We start from the raw sequence: 18,437 nt of genomic DNA, 5'->3' as shown, positions 1-18,437 counted from the left end.
CAGACTCCCCTTTATCAGATTGAAGGATCTGCTGTTATTCTTTGTTTTACATGCACATATATTATTGTGAAAAATAATAAAACATGAATTCTGAGAAAAAAAAGTCAGAATTCATGTTGTTTTATATATTTTTGACTCTTCCGTATTCCAAATATTTGGAGAAAGTGCTCCAACCTACCAATGTGTACATGTGCTGTGAGGGGAGAGGAATTTACGAGCGTCAGCGAATGCATCACAGCCGAGCAGAAATATCGCTGCAAGTCACAGAGGAGACGAGAGAGAGCAGGTGATCACGTGCTGTTCTGACAACACGGCGGTAAGTTTTACTTAAAGCACGCACACAAATCTTTCTCCATCACTCTTGTAACCAAACCGGCACCATTTGGCTGAACCAGCAACAGAAGCGGAGTTGGAGCATCACATGCAGCTCTACCTGTTCTCCTCCTCTTCTTCCTCCTCCTCCGACATCATGGAGCAGTGTTTGGCCCTGACGTCAGCCGTCACCGCCCTGCCTGCCTGCAGTGTTGCTGTCCACAGATGAAGCTGCTGCTGCTGATGATGGAGACTGGAGGAGAAACGGCCTCACCATGAATCCTGTCTGGATGTGATCACTGAGGATTCAAAACAAAACAAAACCAAAAACCCCCAAAAAGTCAACTGCTGCACAGCTTTCCTGATGTGAAAGACTCGGCGGGAGATGCTGCAGCGAAGCGTGGGAACGCGAGGCTCAGCGGCGGGCTGAGCCTCTCCGGTCCCAGTCGTCCTCGGTTTGGCAGCGCCTGTGCGAACGCGCACCGAGGAGGCGAGTTAGGAGGAATCATCCGACACTTGGTATCACCGCCACCACCATCATCCTCGTCATCATCATCATCAGCTGCTCTGTTTTCGGCGGCACCACCGTATACGTGGGACGGTCAGTGAAAGGGTGGAGCTGCGGTGATGGAGCGTGTCTGACACAACACTGCTCTCATGACTGAACAATGACACAGCGCGTGCTGTTTTGCTGGTGATGATGATGATGTTGGTGATGATGATGATGGCTGCCCACTGCTGCGTCCCTCACCCGGGCTTTCCTCCTCACACTGACTCTCTGCGGAGGCTGCTTGTGTTTATGCAATCCGACGCAGTGATGTAAACAGCGCTCTTCCATGATGAGAGAGTCTCCTGTGAAAGATGCTCCCGTCACTGAGTGAGTGAGTGAGTGAAGGCGCCGCGCGCGCTAAAGAAGAGCGCGGGGCTGTTCTCTTACGGGCGCGAGACGACACCAACAACACAGCAGCAACCATGTCGAAAGTTGTGAGTAACAAAGAGAAGAAATCCTTCAGCAAGAAGTTGTTCCGGCGGAGCTCCGTGCGCTCCGTGGGCAGCTTCATGAACAGAGTTCTCCGGACACTGTCCACGCTCTCCCACTTCAGCACCGACGCTCAAGCCGCCGAGGACGAGAAAGACGACAGCACTCTGATCCCGAGCACCATGGGGGGCTCGGTCCCGTCCGACGACAGCGACTGCGGGGGTTTCCCCTTCGGGGACAAGGTGCCGGGAGTCGCCGGACTCAAGAACCACGGTAACACCTGCTTCATGAACGCTATCTTACAGTGCCTGAGCAACACGGAGCTCTTCGCCGAGTACCTGGCCCTGGAACAGTTCAAGGGAGCGGAGACGAGCAGCAACAGCAGCGACAAGGCCAAGTCTAACGGGGTGCTGGTGCAGAAGAAGCCGCTCCAGCAGCAGCAGCAGGAGGCAGGGGAGGTGACGGAGCAGCTGTCCGGGCTGGTCAGGGCTCTGTGGACCTTTGAGTACACACCTCAGCACAGCAGAGACTTCAAGGTAAGATGTGTGCACACTTCAAAGTCCTGTCGTAATGTACCACTCACAGTATGTATCTATGTGTGTGTATATATATATATATATATATATATATATATATATATATATATATATATATATATATATATGTATGTGTACAAATATATATATGTATGTGTACAAATATATATATGTATGTGTACAAATATAAGAGTTTTTACACAAGGGCAAGCTCCTCGTACTGATACTGACACTGATATCACAACCAATACCAAATACCAAATACCAAAATACTATGCTAAAGATAGATTATGTAACTTTTCTGCATTCAAATTTAAATTCAAGTTAAGTAATGTACTTATTCCGTACAAAGCTATGTTTCTCTGCTCAAGGTAGCACTTTTATTTTGGTCGGCTTTTAATGGCATCGTCCGCTTCAGTAGCTACTACTTTTTAGTGACCAATGAGACAACAACGCAACAATTCCCATGACCCCACTCTGCTTGCTGACGTCATCAAATGAAATGATTATTGTTGAATCGTCCAGATGCAGAAACTACAGTAAACTACTTATTTCCAGTGGCCTGAGTTTGTGCGACGCATGAGCAGCGTTTGTAAACCGCCCCCATGTAGAAACCAGGGCTTGTTTTTACTATTTTGAGTACTGGCACTTTTATTACTGTGCGAGATGCTGCTACTATATTTAGGTTGTCTGCTCAATTCATTAGAGCAATAATTTCCCATGGTGCACCACAAGATGTTCATGTTCAGAGTCTATGGCACACATGTCAATTCTGCCTAAGCATGAAATCAACTTTTCTCTGTCATAGAGTGTGCCTTCGTCAGCCATGTGAAAGGTACGTGAGATTCCGCTTTGCAGCCTCGATTTGTGTGAAATCTCCTCGTGTTTTTTTGACACTTTCAAAGTAAAAGCACCAGTTGTAAACAAACAACTTTACTTACAATAACAAGATAATATTTTGGTCATTTACACTCTATTCATTTAATAGGACACTCCTTTATAGGTCTTGATTTGTTTGTGTTTGTAGATTACCTCCACCTGAGCTGCTCAGCCGAGTGTGTTGAGATGTAATAAAACAATTTTACGGGCCTTTGTTCCAGCATCTCTCTCTGTCACAATCATCAGGGCCTGTTCTGTTGCGTCAGGGATATTTTGGTTGCGTGTCGCTTTTCTCTTTCTTCTTTTAGAATTCCAAAACGCACAACAAAGAGGAGCTATATTGAGTAAGACGGCTGTCAATGGCTGTCTTACTATCTTAGCGTTACTGTTTCTGTACATTTTTACACCTTGGTCGTCAGCGGTGAGAGACGTTGAATATGTGTAAGTGAGTAGCTGCAGTTTTTTTTGCTACAAATGCAGTTAAATGTAGAATCTATTTGAAATAAACAGGAAAAATACTGAGTATTCAGTAACATTGTTCTTTATGCATTTGCAGTAGAATATTTCTAATCATCTCATTTATTTACACAGCTCATTTAAAGATTAATCATGAAATCTAACTATAGGGATACACTGTATGATACTGAAACATTACAACTAGGAAATATGTTACAAAAAGAAATATGTAAATTTATATAAAACACAGAATAATGCAAGTAAAATGAGTGATAACAAAGATAACAATGAAATGACAGTAATAAAATACCCTCAAAGTGACATTAAAATACAATATTATAAGAAAATCGAAGTCTTGAATGGAATCCATGCTCTCCCATACGAACGTTGTTTTCTCTTCACTTATTCATGCTGAAGCCATGCTGTTTGTGTACATTACAGCTCCGTGTGCACATGTGACCGTTGCCTCAGACCACAGCCTGAGCCTAAACTGAGAGCACTTACACATCATTAGGAAGACTTCTGTAATAATACCACAGGGCAGTTAGCCACTGTGTCTCAGAAGCCACTTTCTCTCAGAGAGATGGCTTTGAGGATTATGTAGAAGTGAATGCTGTTGATGTTGCTGCTGCTGCTGCTGCTGAGGGAGCACCATGATATGATCCAATCTAAACTCTCACACATCACCAATTGTGAAATTGATACTTGATTTCCTAATGGGATTGGATGATGCAACAAATCTGACAACAACTGAATTCTGGATAGGATGAATTCAGATGTTCTGCATGTTCTTATCATAAAGGTAATAACAATAATGACTTCCTAACAGAAAGTCAGATATCCAAATCAGAAAGTGCCTTGTAACTTTGCTCAGTGCTTGAAGTGGGCCGTACTCTCTAGTACACGGTGATAATAATACATTTTATTAAAAGGAATACTTCACTGATTTGCAAGTGGCTTTGTATTATTATTATTATTTTTTTAAATTGTGCTTCCCTCCCTCAGTTTTCCACTGAGTTGTAAAAACTCTGTTTTTCCCTGTCCAATTTTGCCCTGCGCTGAGGCTAGTGATACGAATCGCGTCATTTGACTACAACGCCAGCTCCACACTTTTTAGACTCACCCATAGGGGGACGAGACTTCATTCCCAGAATGTAAACATGGTGTCCGCCATCAATGCTAAAAGTTACGCTTACCAGCTCTTGCTCTGCAGAGTAAACTGTGAACGACAACGATCGCATGTAGTTTTCAAACTGATATAGCCGGCGGGTGGAAATTGGTGGGGATTTGTTTGTCTACACAACTAGAGCTGTCTGCTTCGAAGCTCGAGACTCTCGCAGGGTAGCGAGCGCAGTGCATTCTGGGAGCTGTCGTCTACATGAGCCAAAATTAAGGCACTTGCTTCAAATATTATTTCACATTTCTTCTACATAGATGACCCAGTTTTAATAGACATGTATCTTTCCAATGGTGAAATATTCCTTTAAAAGCGCCTTTCTGTCACTCAAGGTCACTTTAAGGTAAAAAATACACATGGTTAAAAACGGACACGTACAGTCAGTGCAGTGAAGACAGACACGTGAAGTTAAAGAAGACATATGCAGTTATTCGGATAAAAACAGACACATTACAGATGTTTTGAACTGAGGGAGGTCACTGATGTTATGGATGTCAGGTGGGAGAGAGTTCCACAGTTTGGGAGCAGAGCAGCTGAAGGCCCTGCTCCCCATGGTAAGGTGGATGGAGGAGGAGGATCTGAGGGAGCGGGAGGAGGTGGTGATGTGGAGGAGGTAGGACAGGGGCAAGATTGTGGATGGACTTGAAAGCGATCGCTAGATCTTGAAAATATTTCTCCACTCTCATGGTCACTGGAGTCTGCTTTATTTTCATCAGAATACTTTAAAGACAGCAACTGTGGTTGAGCTGTGTTTGCATCACAGTGTGAGAAGATGCTGAGGCTGCGTTGATAGGGTCCTCAGTACGAGAGAGACTCACTGCCCTCTGTCTTTGACCTTGCACAGTTTTCATAGCTGCTTTGTAGAGGTGAAACCACTGTTGTCATCTCTAATAGCTAATTGTTTGCGAGGTGGTCAAGCTGTGGCTTCGCAGCCTCTGGCTTCTCCTTCCTCTTGAATCTTCCCACCACTTCCACTGACCTTTAGTATGGTGCTGATTATCATCCCAGCCAAACCCACTGAATATTTTATGATGAGGCAATGTCAAGAATAAAGTGGTACGTTCTACACTACAATACTATCTCAGTGTACGGTTTTTCCTTTGTTTTTCTGCTGTTCTCTGCTGCAGAATGTTGTTTCCAAGAGTGCACTTCAGTTCAGGGGGAACTCCCAGCATGATGCCCAGGAATTCCTCCTCTGGCTTCTGGACAGAGTTCATGAAGACCTCAATCATATCATCCACCCTGAGACCAGACCTCCCAGCAAGGTAAACAGCAAGGTGGACACCGCTTAATGAAATGTTACTAATGAGAGTGAGCACATATGACATGGAGCCCAGCCGTAATAACCACATACATGGGTTCAGTGAAGAAACCCCATGTAACCCCATGTTCACATGAAAACAATAATATAGATGGAAATTATTAATTTTTGTCTGACCAGAGTTGCTATTTCAGGTTTGGGTGGACTTCAGACAATTTTGAGATTTCAGTGTTTTTCAGCGTTTTTAAATAATAGTGAGCCTGAGTTGTTACATTTTGTAAGAATCTAAAGGTTGCAATACAATAATAACATGTATTGCTGCTTATATTTAACATGTCTCATGTTCAGTGACTAACTGTGTTACATTTTCAGCCTCCAGTCGAAGAAGAAACCGCCACTGAAGGATCTCCACTACCAGCACCTGGCTCTTTTGTACAGGAGTTGTTTCAGGCACAATACAGGTACAATTATTTATATACAGTACTTTAAGACCTCATTTAAATACAAATGTACAAACAGTTTACATACATGCTACATTAATATTAGCTAGGGATGAGCTGATAAAATATACAGTATAGCAACAGTCCCATACTGGTCAATATGTCCGATGCCGACATCACAATCTCGAGTATCTACCGATACTGATATCAGTGTGATAGAGTCATTTTACACCTACTCCGATCCAGTGATCTTGCTGCTCATCCCTAATCGGTATAGGCAGACACAGAAAAAAAGTAGTATCAAGACAAGCCCTTAATGTCATAGTCTAACTCTTTATCATAATACATCTCAGCAGTGTGACTGCAGTAAAGTTTGTTTGTCCTCATGTCTGTGCAGATCCTCCCTGACCTGCCCTCACTGCCAGAAACAGAGCAACACCTTTGATCCTTTCCTCTGCATCTCACTGCCAATCCCAGTACCTCACACACGGTAAAGTGGCTGCATATCTGACTTTTTGGAGTAGAATACTTATCAGGCAAAAAAAAAAATGTCCATGTACCCAAAGATGCAACGAAACCAGATTTAGCCTGAGCCCAGCATTTAAAAAAACAAAATCACCACCAAAGATCTGAAAGTAGACAGCTAAAATAAGATAATGTCATCTGTCTCTGAAACATCAATTAACTGAAGTATCTCTGTGTTGCAGGCCGCTGTATGTGACAGTGGTGTACCAAGGAAAGTGCTCCCACTGTATGAGAGTCGGCGTGGCAGTGCCTCTCTCTGGTGCTGTGTCCAGACTGAGAAAAGCTGTGGCCCAAGAGACCAAAATCCCTGACCAACAGGTGCTGCCTCCTCTGAAACTTCCCTGTTTAAAGGGACAGTTCAGGTTTGGGTGATTGTTTGAGGCAGTGTTACATAGGCCTTTATCCACACGATAAGTCTATATTACAATGTATACAATAACAGAAACAGGGACAGAATGAACCAAGCCAGGGTGAGCAAGGACAATAAAGACAATAAAAGTTATCATAAAGCAAAACAATCTGCAAAACCAAGAAGAGGAAGACAATGAAGACAGTGACATCAAAGAGAGAGGTGGGACTATGACTTAATCGTTTTCCCAAAGTAGCATATCTGTCATATCCGTACACAAAAATGCAAGGGTGGTGTTTTGAGTTCACACCTATGTGTGAACCCCAGCAGGACACAGTTCTCTCCTCTCATTGGCTGCCCCACTGGACGCCACTCCTCACCAGCTGAATTTATAAATACAAGCACTCGTCTTCAGCTCACTATCTCCAACCACTGTGGGTATTGGGAGTTGCTGTCATCAGGCTTATTGTGCTGGTTTTGCCCTCGCTGGTCAAGTTAGAGACTTGTATTTTCTGTGCTCAGCCGTGCACCACCCCTTTGGATTTGCACCTGAAACCCGTACGTCGCCAGGCTTTCCCACTCATTCCCTGCAGAAGAGAAGGAACGGCAGAAACCACCTTCGTCCCTGAGGCTCTCAAATACCAACTTTGTCACGAGTGTTTTTGCACACAACCACAGATAGCTGATTGATATGGTTCATTTGAATTCTTGGAGTTTTGCATTCAGAGGTATTTGAATTTTATTCATTGGCTGAGCTAAACTAATTAGTAATTGGCTATTGACACTCACTGTTTTGCTAGCTGATTCCTGTTGTGTAATGCTACTGCTACATGTGTGTTAGCATGTAACAAGTGATTTGTGATTAATGGTAACAGAACCATTAACGCAGTAGCAACTAACATAGTAACAGCAGTTTAAAGGCATTATTGGTGAGTCACGGGTCGATTACATAGTCCAGTCTGCTCTGGTAGCTGTGACTGATTACAGGCCACAGGTTGACTTTCCCTGTGCCGTTTACTGTGATAACTGCAGAACCTTGTTGTAAGTCAAAGGTTGATCTTCCCCATGCATTGTCTGGTTGTAAGGTTACTGCCACCTTGTATAAGTCACAGACTAATGCTATTCTGTGCACACTTTTCACCATTTTGGGGTAGTGATGTTGGTGCCAACAAAGCATTGGAACCAGGTAGCGATGGTGCAAGGCAGCATCAACACAATGAAACAGAACCACCGGAGCTTATGCAGAGAAGCTGAGCTCCTACAAGCCAAGAGAGATTGGGCTCTGGAGGAGAGTGCAAAAGCTCAGGAGGTCCACCCACGTCCAGGGGCAAATCCCTGAAGGCGTTTGCCGGCCAGACAAGCGACGCCACTGACCACAGTGACACTGAAGCACCACATTTGGTCCCCGGGCTGGAGGAAATTCACCTTACTAAAGCTGACGTATTGACCTCCAAAGATCAAAGACCCTCCCTTTGGAAATTGTTTTACGACTTCCAACCACTCTTTTCAAGGGACTCCAATGACCTCCTTCGGGCCAGAGTGTGGACTGTGAAACATTTTCACAGCTTCAACCATCAACCATCAACCACTTTCTTTCCTGGAAAGCAAATGGGATGAAAAGCGCCTGGAACAATGAGGTAAAACACTGTTCCTGGCATGCAATCATCTCGGACCAGGAGATGACCCATGTGGAAAAAAGTCAAGGGTTACTCCCTAACCTTGGGTCCGGACAAGGAATGAAATGATGAGGCAGATTGACTGGCCAAGCCAGGGGCAGAGCAAGGCACAGCATGAGAGTTCAACAAAGAATGACTCCCGGCAACTCAAACCTGTATGGTGAGTGCAATACGTGACAGACCAGCGGGATCACCTAGCCAAAACCTTTGCATGGGGCCAAGAGAACTTGGAGGCCAGTGTTAAGGAAGCCAAGTCTTACTACGGATGGAAAGGATCTCCACTCGAATTTGAAGTAGGAGACAAGGATCTTTACTTCTGGTTCACCAAGCCAGCAGGAATCTCTGGTAGCCTACCTGATTCACATCTCAAAGCTGAGCCATGCTCTGGCGGTTGGGTCCACTAACCAAATCAAACCCTGTAAGATATTTTCCCTGACCCGAAAGCCCTCAGTAAACCCTGTATCAGGGATGTTACTAATTATGTATGTGGTATCGGGGCTTCCACACCTGAACAAACATGCCAGGGCAGCATGTCTGTCAGAGAACCTCTCCTCTCTCCCCCATTTTTCCTTTCTCCCCAACCAGTTGAGGCAGATGGCTGCACATTTTGGAGTCTGGTTCTGTCAGAGATTTCTGTCGGAGATAAATTCAACTTAATTCAACTCAACTTCAGCTCTCATTCTCCTCACCTAAACATTGTTGGTATCGGAGCTGCTGTAAACAAGCTTATTGTGCCAGTTTCGCTCCTGCTGGTCGAGTTAGAGACTTGTATTTTCTGTGCTCAGCTACACATGGCCCCTTGGATCCGCACCTTGAAACCCCTGCATCACCAGGCTTTCCTACACTCATTCCCTGCGGAAGAGAAGAATAGCAGAAACCGCCCTTCTATCCTCAAGACTCCTGAGCTGTTGTCGTCCTGCTAGGAAGCCACACAACAGCCCACGAACGTTCTGGGATTCAACAAATTGGACTGGACTCGAAGACGAACGGAAGACCGCCATCTCGCTGCCCCCTAACGACTCAAAGTAAGAGGCGTTTAGTGTCTGGGCAGATTAGAGTGTTGTGTTCTGTTTTAACCTGTGTTGGACCGCGCATACCCACATTCGTTTAACTCGAGTGTTTGTTGCATGTTCTACTTGTTTGTGTGTAATTGTTATTGCCTGAAGCGGCGCTGCTGCTCTGCTGTGTATATTGTTGTTGTCTACAGCGCTGACTGCCCTGCTGCTGTGCGCGTCTGCTCCGCTGTGTCCAGCATGAGCTGACCACTGCGTGTAGAGAGGGTGACTGTAGACATCTATGAAACCGCCGCCTAGGAGTTCGCCCGCGCCAGCCAGTTTGATTTGAACAGTCATCGCCTCACGCTGCACATGAGCCTTTGTTCCATTTACACACTTCTGCCCTTCCTCACCCACTGGCCATTCACAAATCTCTCTCTCTCTCTTTTTTGCTTTGGTTGTGGAGGCTCAGACGACTGAGACCTTGCTCAGGGACGCCACCTTGCATGGATAAGTGGTAGTGTGGCTACCGACATTGCACACGCTCCACTCCGCGGCCACGACATGTTGCGTGGAAACACGGGCCCGCAGTCTTTGCCACTGTGCACGTTTCTGCCTGAGATTCACGGCCATTTTGTTACAGGAAGCGGGGAGTGGCATTGTCATGGTTACAAACTCTTCCAAACTTGTACATAGCTGTTGTGTGCCATTAGTCAAAGTGATTTGACTAATGACATTGATTGAAATAATTGTTGCTCTTGTTCACTAAAGGAAACACTCTGTGTGTTTTGTGCATATATTCTGTGACAAACATTGGTTGAGAGAGCCAGTGCACGAATTTGGTACTTCAATACTACTAAATTGGGATATCTCTCTGATATCAACGTCAATTACAGCGATTGTGCATACATTGATAGTTTTTCCATGTTTTCAGGGTGGTGCTCTGTTTTGAGTTAATTATGAATTAACTTTTCCCTAAATATTAAAACAACTAAATAAAGATGTCAGTAATATGTAGTGAGAATAGGGGACATAATAGAAGGTGGAGGAATATTACTGAGACAGGTGGTACAGTGAAGATGCAAAGTTAAGAGGTGGATTTGTTTAAATACCTGCGGGTCATCGATCCAAAGCAATGGACTGTGCAGAAGAGAGGTGAAGAAGAGAGTGGGTGACGGAAGGATAGCAGCAACAGTGAAAGGGAAGGTCTAAAAGACGGTAGCGAGGCCGCTAAGATATATGGCTTGGAGACAGTGGCACTGTCTCAATGACAGGAGGCACCAGGGGAGTGACCAGGGTGAACAGGATTAGAAATGAGCATATTCCAGGGACAGCTCAGGATTAACGGTTTGGAGATAAAGTAAGAGAGACAAGGTTGAGATGGTCTGGTCATGTGCAGACGAGGGACAGTGATAGTGATATATGAGAATGAGACATGAGAACCGAAGAGGACACAAGGTGTAGGACAAGATAGAGGCAGAGGATCTGCTGTGATGACCCCTCAAGAGAGAAGTGAAAAGAAGAAGTCACTTAAGCTGACCTAATGCAATCTACTGTACACCTGCTTAGGTCTATCATATCTTAAGAATATGTTCATTATATGGTAGACAGGCTTAGAATGAAGTGGCTAAAATGAGTTTACTTAATGGCAGCAATGTTTTCTATGAGTGCATTTAACCATACTTTAAAAACACTGAACTATCCCTCATAATGAGGCCATGATGTAATTGTGAACTTTTATGAATCTACAAAATGCAGAGTGAGCTGGTAGAAGAAAAAGAACAAGGGGTCCTGGATGTGATGGTATGGTCCGACACAGAACCCGGATCTCAGCATCATCCAGTGTGTCTGGGACTACATGAAGAGACAGAAGGATTTAAGGCAGACTACGGTCCACAGAAGATCTGTGTTTAGTTCTCTTAGATCCGAGGTCCGAGGTCCAAAAACTCTGCGCTAGTGAACCCAGAGGCATAGTTGCTGTTTTGAAAGCTAAGGGTACTGACATACGAGTACTGATTTTTAGCTCACGCTGCATTTTGTAAACGTTCATTTCTGTTAGTTATTTTTTAATAATTCTAATCAGTAGAATGGATCAAAACGCAGCACGTTACATTGTTCCGTGTCTTTGCTCAGATCGTCCTCACTGAAATGTACTACGATGGCTTTCATCGCTCCTTCTGTGATGATGACGAAGACCTCGAGATCATTCAGGAGAGCGACTCCATCTTTGCCTTCGAGACGCCTGAGCTCTTCCAGCCGGAGCAGATCCGCTCCAAGCGAGGTGGTAAACGAGTTCCAGCAGCAGGAGCGGAGCTTAGATTCTGATGTTCATATGTGAAGATTTTTGAATGATTGTCGAATGAATGAAGTCGCCGTGTTCATTTCAGGAGGCGCACATGGAAATCTTAACCAGAACAACCTGAAGTATGGCACAGATATGAACAGGATTTCCACACAAATACAAGAGCCAACCACGCCACCACCACCGCAGAGTCCCAATAAGAACAGTGGGCAGGCGGAGAAGATTGTCCTGCTGGTGTGTAACAGAGCCTGCGCTGGACAGCAGGGACGCAGGTACGTTCATGTTAAAGGTACAACAGTGGTTTTTAGTGGTTGTACAGCTCAGTACTGTGCAGTCAGGCATGAGCACAGATTCTGACGTCTCTGGAATGATCTCTAAAAAAGTTAAGTATATGAATGTGTCATCGCGCAATATGAGACGGCGTGTGACGGGCACAACCATCAGGTGGAGGATAAAGTGGTAGACAGTGAATAAATGTATGTGTATATGTGTCAAAGCAACAGTATAAATCCAGGTATCTGAATAGAACACTGAAGGAAAGTTGATCGTTGCATCACCGTCTTTTGAAACCTCTCTGCCTTTGGTTTCGCCGCAGATTTGGGAATCCATTTATTCTGTATCTGGAGCAAACGGTGACCTGGGATGTACTTCAGAAGGAGATCCTGGAGAAGATGCGGCATCTCTTGCGGCCGGGCGTCTTTGTGCAGGTGCGCGCTCTCAAATAAGACTTTTGTTCATGCGACATATTTTATAATGATGCTGTGTGGTCTTCAGACAGGGCCCTTCACTCTGCGTGTGGTAGGCGTGGTGGGCATCACATATCTGCTGCCTCAGGAGGAGCAGCCTCTCTGTCATCCCTCTGTGGAAAGGTAATGCCACTGATCACCACAAGGGGGAGTCTTACCTCACTTGAATAATAGCCATTACATAAGTCCTGCAGTGACAGTACAAAATGAATGGTTCAATTATCAATAACACATGCTAACATGCTAACTGTACATTTAACTTCATTTAGATTAAAGTTTGACACAAAATGTTGCTTGTTTGTTTGACCAAAAACAAATGTGTGCGCTGCAAAGTATGTTTTTGACTCTGTTTTTAGGGTCTGATGTGACAGTTTGTCTTATTTCGCTGTAGCTCCCAGTCGATCTGTGCAGTTCTATCTGTAAACATGTTTATTTTTCTTCATAGGGCGTACAAGTCTTGTGGTCCTGGAGGGCCTCCTCATGTCAAGATTGTTGTTGAATGGGACAAGGAGACAAAAGACTAGTAAGTGAGATCAATGAACAAAAACAACCAAACAATATATCTATAGATTCTTTTCTGCTTAATATTGCTGCCTTTGTGTCACTGAGGGCAAGCTAAGCTAAATATTTAAAACACTGAAGTCACAAAACAACACACTTACTGACTTCTTGGAGGATTTTTCAGTCAATATTAAACATCTGATTACCAATTGTTCGATGCTTATTATTATGTAAATAAATGATTTTAAAATCCAACTTTCAACACGTATGTTAATAATTGCAAGACATTTGTACCTACGTATTGTAGCTCATGTAAGTGAATGAACTCCAAACCGAGACGTGTTCACTGCACAGCATTTTATTCAAGCTAAATGCTAAAAGAGTGCAATTAATAACTTTGTACCTTCAACTGCGACATACAGTAACAGTACAGATGTACTATTGACCAGGGAACGACAAAAGAAAACACGTGTTTGCTTCATTAGATGTAAACATACTTGTCAATAAATAAATGAATAATAAATAAAAAATAAATCAATAATCTTAAGATGTAAGATTTAAATAAAATGACATTATTTATGATTTATCTGGCTCAATGACACGTATGGAAAAAAATGGAATAAATGAGAATCGCAGTCGCACTGCGACGGTAACCATGGTAACCCAACACCATTACAGCCAGCTTGATTAGTTTCATATCATCTACAGTTAGGCTGTGTTGCGTTAGTGAACTTGTTTTGATTTGTATATATTAATTAGTGCTGTCAAGGGATTCAAAAATTGAGCAATTAATTAATTATGATCTGTAATTAATTGATCTAATTATTCTCTTTAGGAACCCTGTTAGTTTTACATCAGACTTTGGTGCGGGAGAGTGAGCAAACTACAAAGCTACGGCTACAGTCTATTGATGAGATAAAGTGGTGATCATGTTCTTAAAATATTGCAGACTCTGTTCAGATGTTTGATTTACGTTCAACTGAACGAAAACATGACTGATGACCAGTCTAGGGTGTACGCTGCCTTTCACCCTATGTCAGCTGATGAGTGAGTGAGTGAGTGAGTGAGTGAAAACTCATTAAACAGAGTTCTCCATGTGCCTGCAGTCTCTTCAGAAGAACAGAGGATGAATACATCCCTGATGCTGAAAGTGTGCGTCAGATCAAGGAGCAGCATCTGCAGCCTCAGACGTGCTCGCTGTCCCAGTGCTTTCAACTCTACACCAAAGAGGAACAGGTAACATGAGAAGGTGTCATGTTGTCTCCAGAGGAGCTGCAAATAATCCTGAGCGTTAAGACCATGTTTTAGCTTTAATCTTCACTGGATTCTAACAGTACCCGTCAGACACGGTGCATGATTCATGATTCTTGGCTTTTCAAAAACATTAAAAACAACACACACACACACACACACACAAACACATTTACTATATCTCCTCTTTAATAACAGCTGTTGTTCTACACTGATTTCAGCTGGCACCTGATGATGCATGGCGCTGTCCTCACTGTAAGCAGCTTCAGCAGGGCAGCATCAAGCTCAGTCTGTGGACTCTACCCGACATCCTCATCCTTCACCTCAAGCGCTTCAGACAGGTACACTCCTGCATATGAATGTTCCACACTGAAAAAAAAGAAAAAAAGAGAGATATATTTCCATATCGATGTGTAGTAAAGAAAAAGTGGCATCCCGCAGGACGGGGATCGGCGCATGAAAATGCAAAACATGGTGAGGTTCCCGCTCACAGGGATGGACATGGCACCGCACATAGTCAAGAGAAGCCAGAGCAGCTGGAGCCTCCCCTCTCACTGGTCGCCATGGAGACGGCCATATGGGATGGGCCGCGATCCAGAGGACTACCTCTACGACCTGTATGCAGTGTGTAACCATCACGGGACCATGCAGGGAGGACATTACACGGGTGAAACAGCATCACAACACAACTGATGATGAAGGGTTCCTTTTTTATTATGAAAGCTTGACTTCAATATCATTTATGTCTTCACTGTGTCTCTGTGTAGCTCACTGTAAGAACTCCATTGACGGACAGTGGTATTGCTACGATGACAGCGATGTTCACACCATATCTGAAGGTGACGTTTGCAAGCAGACGGCTTACATCTTGTTTTATCAAAGACGAGCTACAATTCCTTCTTGGTCTGCCAACAGTTCAGTGGGAGGTACTTCTTTTCTTTTTGATTCAGCTATACACTCCTTTATGTATTGTTGATGTTTCTGTGCTTTCACCACTTAATAAGAAAGCGACTGCAAAACTAACTTCATGTTCTATTGAAGAAGTGATATAATCACGCTCATATTCCCCGACACTTTCATTCAATCGTTCAAACGCAGTCCTTTTTTGCGACCGGCAGAGTCTGACCCCGTAGCTTCCAAACCAGAAGTCTATATGCATGTTTTATGTACAGTCTATGCTTGACTGCTATGTATATATTGTCGATGGTCAGCCACTCTCTGTTTGGGCCTTTAGGATCCACCAGTTCTTCCCTGTGTGAGCACTGGGTGAGTCGGCTGATGGGCAGCCGTCCACCCAGCCAAGCTTCCTCCGGTTCCTCCAGACGCACGTCGCTGGCCTCCCTGTCAGAGTCCGCCGAGTTTGCCGGTGAACGGAGCGAGGACGACGGTGAGGGAGCCTCGGGATGATTTCACCGACTTGAACGTTGTCTTGGCGAGTCTAATATTGGTGTGTATCTTCCTCTCGTGCAGGCTTATCGAGCCGCCCGGCAGTGAGAGGCATGCAGCGGCAAACGTTTTCCGCGAGATCGTCCATCGCCAGTCCGTTGGTGCTCAGTGAAAATGGCACGAAACCCTCCTGGTCCCACTCTGCTAAGCTCCAACTCCGTTCCAATTCTCCGTCGCGCTTTTCCCTGGAGTCTCACTCCTCCTCCCCGACTCTGGAGAGGATAGGAGAGGTGGTTGATAACAAGACGTCAACCTCCTGTTTCGCTGGCTCACCTAAACCAGACAGACTGTTAGGGGCCAAGTCCCCTGCAGCCTCAGAGAGTAATCCTGGCAGTAAGAGGCTGATAGAGCAGGTTCACGTCAAAGCTGTGACACAGGCGGAGCAGAGGAGCTCCATCCAGGCTGGGGACAACAACAATGTAGTCACTGCTGTTGAACAGGTGAGTCCTCGACATGGGACATCTGCAAGAGATGTCAAACTAAGAAATGGGGCTGCAGATAGTGTTGGTGTCAAAAGGACCTCAGCAAAGACTGGGTTAGAGAGTGAAAGGAGTCCTAAGAAGCGTCCTGCCACCTCCTCTACATCATCCAGCTCCCTCTCCCCTGCATCCCCAGCCGTTGGGAAGTCACCATCTCGAACGCAGACCAAGAGTTCAGCGTCAGTGTCTAACCCCAAGGACAAAAGCAGTGGACTTCCCAAAACTGGTAAGGCTGCGACCTCGAGAACTGCAACAAGTCCCTCCAAGAAAGAGGCACTCCATCCCGACTCTGCCCAACAGAAGAAGAGCGATTCTCCAGGATCACAGAGCGTACACCCTCAAAGAAGGACATCACCTCGAGGTGGAGGTGAGAAAAGCTCAGCCTCTGGAAGGACTAGAGCAGCCGACAGGAGTGCTAGCCACGAATCCTCACGCCCCACCGTGGTTCCAGAGAGAAAGGTTAGCCATAGAGGACCTTCCTCCCGGGCAAGTGTTGCTAGTAGAGCGGAGAGCAGGCAGGGTCGGGCTGCTGTGGAGAACAAGGACGTTGGCCAGACCTCAAGCAGCAGCTCCTCCATAACGAGCACGCGAGCCTCAAGTGTGGGTATTTCCTCTGCCGCCCCACCACCAAGGGGAGCTCATAGGAACAGTAAAGCAGAGGATAAAGGTTTGTCTTTCTTCAAAACAGCCCTCAGACCCAAAGAGACCCGGAAGCCAACGGATGGAGGGAAACCAGCGACGGGGGAAGCTAAAGGCAATCCAGAAGATTGTATTGGGGACGCAGCTAAGGACGGAATCCAAAACGGAGTGAGTAGGAAGAGCCAGAGCGTGGCTCCTGAGAGCCAGACGAATGTGACCGCCAACGACAAGGAGTCCTCGAACGCAACCGCGGCGTCCAAGCATTCGCTGCTGCCCTCCACAAAGTCCAAGCTTTCGGGAGCAGAAGTGAGCGCCCAGTCGTCGTCGTCCAGCGCAAAAGACCTTTCAAAGAAAGAGCCTGCGAAAAAGACAATGCAGTCCAGGAAGATCCCCATCAACTCCACACAGACTAGTCAGAGGTCTAAGTGACGTGAGGTTACGATGAAGACTCGATGACACATTTTCTCAAGTGCAGCTCTGAGGTGTTTTAACCATCAACCTAGACACAAGTGTCTTACCAACATCTTTAAAGCATCCGTTGCTTTTCAGTGCGTACTGAATACCAGCTGCCCGACTGGACTCTTCCAGTCCACAGTGTTAAATAGTTATTTAGGAATGGATTTTAATGAAGCACTTTGTATGTATTGCATTCTTTTGGGGGAATATTCTATGGTGTTGTAAATAAGCATGGACTCCACATGTACTGAAATGACTGCTTTGTTCTGTCTGTAGCAGAGATAGAAGAAGCCCATCTCAGCATGAGGTGAAAATAAACGTGACTTTGCACAAGACGGTCAGCGAATACAGTGGAGAGAAACTCTTACGGTACTGTAAATTAAGTTTACCGGCAAATTTTCACACGTGGAAACCGTGAAATTCTGCGTTATTTACAAAAAAAAAAAGAATTATGTACAGCTCTCTGTCAATATTGAGAGCCATATATCCGACATCAGTGCCTCAGATAACCACGGTCAATTATTTAATCTAAATTCTATAACTGCAGGTGTTGGTTCATTTATGATTAATTTGTGATATTCGTTCAGCGCCGGAAATGTAATTTCGAGTAAAACACAATCAAGCTGATTTAACCTGAACAGCTGTTTACAGTCTTTACAGAGGTGAATCTGTGGAGAAGCAGAGAAGAAGTGCAGGAATGAAAGCATAATGTCGTCATGATTCTGGAAAATGTTTGTGTGTGTGTGTGTTTCATTTCGTGGTATTAACCCCTGAACCTCCCAGCCTTTTACCACACGTGTCCCCAGCACTTACCTGCAGTGCTCATCCTTCTCACAGGAGATCAGCATCTTCAGACTGCCACACATCTCCAAACATTCCTCTCAGATGAACACAGGGTTACTGTAAAAACACACGTTCACACAGCAAATTCAAAGATTTTTCCTTTGTCGCACACCGAACATGTACACAGAGCGCTATGATGTGTGTGTGTGTGTGTGTGTGTGTCGGCTCGTTCTCCCTCTTTCACATGTG

The 18,437-nt window shown here is 44.9% G+C and overlaps 1 protein-coding gene across 2 annotated transcripts; it reads left to right on the top strand.

The window, feature by feature from the left end:
* Positions 1-261: 261 nt before the first annotated feature.
* On the top strand, positions 262-18,203 carry LOC122759709 (ubiquitin carboxyl-terminal hydrolase 31-like). Of its 2 annotated transcripts, XM_044014741.1 has the most exons (17): positions 262-316; positions 396-1,827; positions 5,467-5,616; positions 5,973-6,061; positions 6,438-6,530; positions 6,748-6,883; positions 11,719-11,866; positions 11,973-12,159; positions 12,483-12,594; positions 12,662-12,756; positions 13,079-13,156; positions 14,241-14,370; positions 14,607-14,726; positions 14,827-15,052; positions 15,153-15,311; positions 15,620-15,772; positions 15,856-18,203. In XM_044014741.1, exons 2-17 carry the CDS (start codon positions 1,285-1,287, stop codon positions 17,376-17,378), a joined length of 3,942 nt encoding a protein of 1,313 aa, XP_043870676.1. In that variant the 5' UTR covers positions 262-316; positions 396-1,284; the 3' UTR covers positions 17,379-18,203. The 2 variants fall into 2 exon arrangements, with proteins under 2 accessions (XP_043870676.1, XP_043870677.1); XM_044014742.1 differs by having other exon boundaries at positions 280-1,827; positions 5,467-5,604.
* The last annotated feature ends 234 nt before the right edge of the window (positions 18,204-18,437 follow it).

This window comes from Solea senegalensis, linkage group LG18 (genome assembly GCF_019176455.1).
Source record: "Solea senegalensis isolate Sse05_10M linkage group LG18, IFAPA_SoseM_1, whole genome shotgun sequence".
Taxonomy (NCBI): Eukaryota; Metazoa; Chordata; class Actinopteri; order Pleuronectiformes; family Soleidae; genus Solea; species Solea senegalensis.
The sequence above is the reverse complement of the archived record's forward strand: the minus strand, read 5'-3'. Positions and strand labels throughout refer to the sequence as shown.